Genomic DNA, 3,150 nt, shown 5'->3' on the forward strand with positions numbered 1-3,150 from the left:
GGGGGGGGCGGAATGTGCCCCCGGGTCTACACGGGGCAAGCTGGGGCTGCGCCATGGTCTTCCTGGGCAGGGCTGCGCTGGGATGGGGCTATGGCAGATTTGTAGCTGCAGCCCCCTCCCCCGCAGCACAGTCCTGCCCTGTGAAGAAGAGCTTGATGCAGCCCTGGCCCCAGCCCACCCCACGCAGATCCAGGGGCGCACGCCCTCCCGGCCAAGCAGCTGGAGCAGCGGTGGGAGCCACTGGACTAGCGGCTCCTGGACAAGTGGCGCGCAGCAGCAGAACCCACACCCCCTGGACGAGTTATGGTTCTGTGCCATGCCTGCCCCATCCTGAGTAGGCAGCGCTTACCCCAGCCCCATGCCTCCCTCCCTGCAGGGGCCTTGACCTGCCCCCCCTCCCCTTCCACCACACCAGGCTTACCAGCTGGAGGCAGCTCTCCATGCTGCTGGGCTGGGTATCAGAAATAGAATCAATATTGGCTGGTATGCCTCCTTAAAAATCGGCTATCGGTATCAGCCCCAAAAATCTCTGCTACACCCCTACTTTTCTAATCAGTTTAAGGTAGAAACTGATACGAGGCATCCTTTGTTAAAAGTGCTGATCAGCTTGCCCATTTTTACATCTGGCTTCTCATATGTGACAATCCAAAGCATACTCTAAGCTAACTACATCATTCTTTTCCTTCCCTTGCTACATGTACACACTTAATTCTTCAGATGTTCGTGCTGCACGAGATCAAATGAATATTGGAGGACTTCCATATCCCACATTGCCATTACACGAGGCACCTGCAAGAGCGTCTTCAGTGTTCAGTCAGCCTTCTTCAGTCTGCTCTTCATCCACCTCCTTCAATGGACCTTTCAATGGTGGAGTTTTATCGCCACAACCTCACAGCAGCTACTACAGTGGAATGACAGGACCTCAGCATCCATTTTATAATCGAGTAAGTAACCAGTTAATTAGTGAATCAGTTTTCATATGATTTAATCCAACAGTATTGCAAGCCCGGTCCTATAAATAATAGAAGAAAAAATAAAAATATTATAATATGTGCAAGCAGGATAAAAAAAAAATGATACAACAACTGATTTCTCTGTGGTTATGTCAGGTGACAGTCTGGATCCGACTATCCATCTTTTTTGTTTTTTGTTACAGGTTTTTTAATTGTCTGTGTTTAATGCCAGCGTTGAGCTGGTTTAAGGGAATTGACATGGTTTGCATTAACTACGTTTTTTAATCGTTTAACAATAGTGTATAACAGAGGAAAACTTTAAATTTTGGTGCCTAAAGTGGTACAGTAGGCAGGGGAAGAGGAGCATTTACCTCTTCCTGCAGGCTGGGGCAGCATAGACTTCTGCTTCCTCTGTGCAAGCTCCCCCTCCATGAGCTGTGGTGGCAATACAGGCTCCCTGCCATTCTGGTGCTCCCCCAGGGTTAGTGCCTCGGTCACACCCTGCTTCCCTCCACCCAAACAAATTATGCTACTGATGTAAGAACCTAAATAGGAACAATTCTTTATATGGTTAATTTTGAAATTAAGTGAAATAGTTTGCTTTTATAGCAAAAATATAGTGTAAATAGTATTAAATACATTATTTTTGAAAACTTTGATTTGCAAAAATAACTGTTTGATGTTTGTAAGATAAAGCCCATATTTACTGTGATTTGAATTTTTCAGTTAGTATATTTTGTATCAACATTTTTAAAAGCTTGTCAGTATATGAAAATTACAGGTAGGTGAAGCCTCAGAACCACTTATATAACTTTTAAGAGGTTACTTGAAGTTAAAACCGTCTGTTCAAAATTTGGGCTCCACCCAGAAATTAATTTGGTTTCATATTCTTGGAGGGCATAGTTCATTCAATTTTTACAGAATCCAAGTACTAAGGACATGATTAAAACCTTTATCTGCTACTCTAGTATACAACATACAACTTCAGTTTTAAATAATGAAATTTATTTTATTTTAAATAATGAAACGTGACAGTAAAAATTATGTTAAAAGCAAACAAAAAGCCAAACTAAAAATAAAGTTCTTTTCTGTTCTGTGTGTTAAGCAGGAGGGCAAAGTGCAGTCTACACAGTACCTTTTAAATTCTCATTTGGAAAATTGTTTTTCATGTCTGGATCCACTTTAGTGCTCTGCTGAAGATAACCTTAGCATTATTCTTGGTTGTAATACAAAGGTTCGCAAAAACATGTATTGCATGGACTATTAGACTCAAGTCCTGTATCAACTCTGTTTAAAGGTGAGTAAGTAAAACGCTACTCTTTTGTGTCTGCATTACTGCACATGACAAGGTTTAGAGTACTATATAGTATAAACTTTAAATTTTAACCTTTCTAATGTCAGTGGAAGTGGTGAAACAGTTATAATAATGGGAAATTATTTGCACTGGATGTAGAGGCTACTTTGAAGGCCCTCTTTTCACTTTCATAACGTGAACAAACCCAGTTTTCATTTCTCCAGTATTCCCAAGAATATGATTTTAAGGGATAGAGATGATTAACAGAAAGTGGGCCCCCATAACATCACAGGTTTCCAAGACAGACCAAGGGTCCCATGTACTTTTTATAGCATACTCTGAACAATTTCTGATGCAGGCTCTTCATTTTGGCATCCTGGGCCTCAGCTGCTGCATACCTAACAGCCTGCCACTGTATACTTCTAGTCTAGTAGTTCTCTGGCTATAAGCTGGACTCCAGACCTGATTCTCTGACCATTTTCATAGGATGATGCAGAGAGGATGCTGTGTAATCATCTGACGAGGAGAATTGTGTTGGGGATCAGGCTTGTAGCAATGTTGCACAAACGGCTAGTTTCGTGCCCCTGGAGGCTTTTCCAGTATACCTCAAGGAGAGAGTCATACACACTCAGGCTGGATCCATCTCGAGTTTATTTGTTTGCAGACAGATCGACAAGGGAGTTCAGTGCTCAAAGCCGTGTCGACCCCTAGCCACGCCCGAAGATACATTTTTATACCTCTCATGAACAAGATCCCATTGTGGCAATCTGTGATTTGCTACAGTTTTCTGCAAAGTTTATGTGCAAAGCAGGCAGTAACTAATCTGTGTTCCCACAGGAATCAGCCTTATCGTGAACCAAGCATTGTTCGGACTGTTCTCTCCCCCTAACAGGACCCCCCCCC

General features: G+C 43.0%; 1 protein-coding gene across 7 annotated transcripts in view; it reads left to right on the forward strand.

The window, feature by feature from the left end:
• Positions 1 to 3,150, forward strand: part of KIDINS220 (kinase D interacting substrate 220) — a 137,051-nt gene that overhangs the window by 95,312 nt on the left and 38,589 nt on the right. For all 7 annotated transcript variants that reach the window (XR_003092763.1, XM_014517321.2, XM_025197602.1 and 4 more), the window contains exon 24: positions 718 to 944. Coding sequence is in view for 6 of the 7 variants with exons in the window: in XM_014517321.2 (XP_014372807.1) it covers positions 718 to 944 (227 nt within the window). In the remaining variant the exon portion in view is untranslated. The remainder of the gene's footprint in view (positions 1 to 717; positions 945 to 3,150) is intronic.

The sequence above is a fragment of the Alligator sinensis genome, unplaced genomic scaffold, assembly GCF_000455745.1.
Source record: "Alligator sinensis unplaced genomic scaffold, ASM45574v1 scaffold866_2, whole genome shotgun sequence".
Classification (NCBI taxonomy): Eukaryota; Metazoa; Chordata; order Crocodylia; family Alligatoridae; genus Alligator; species Alligator sinensis.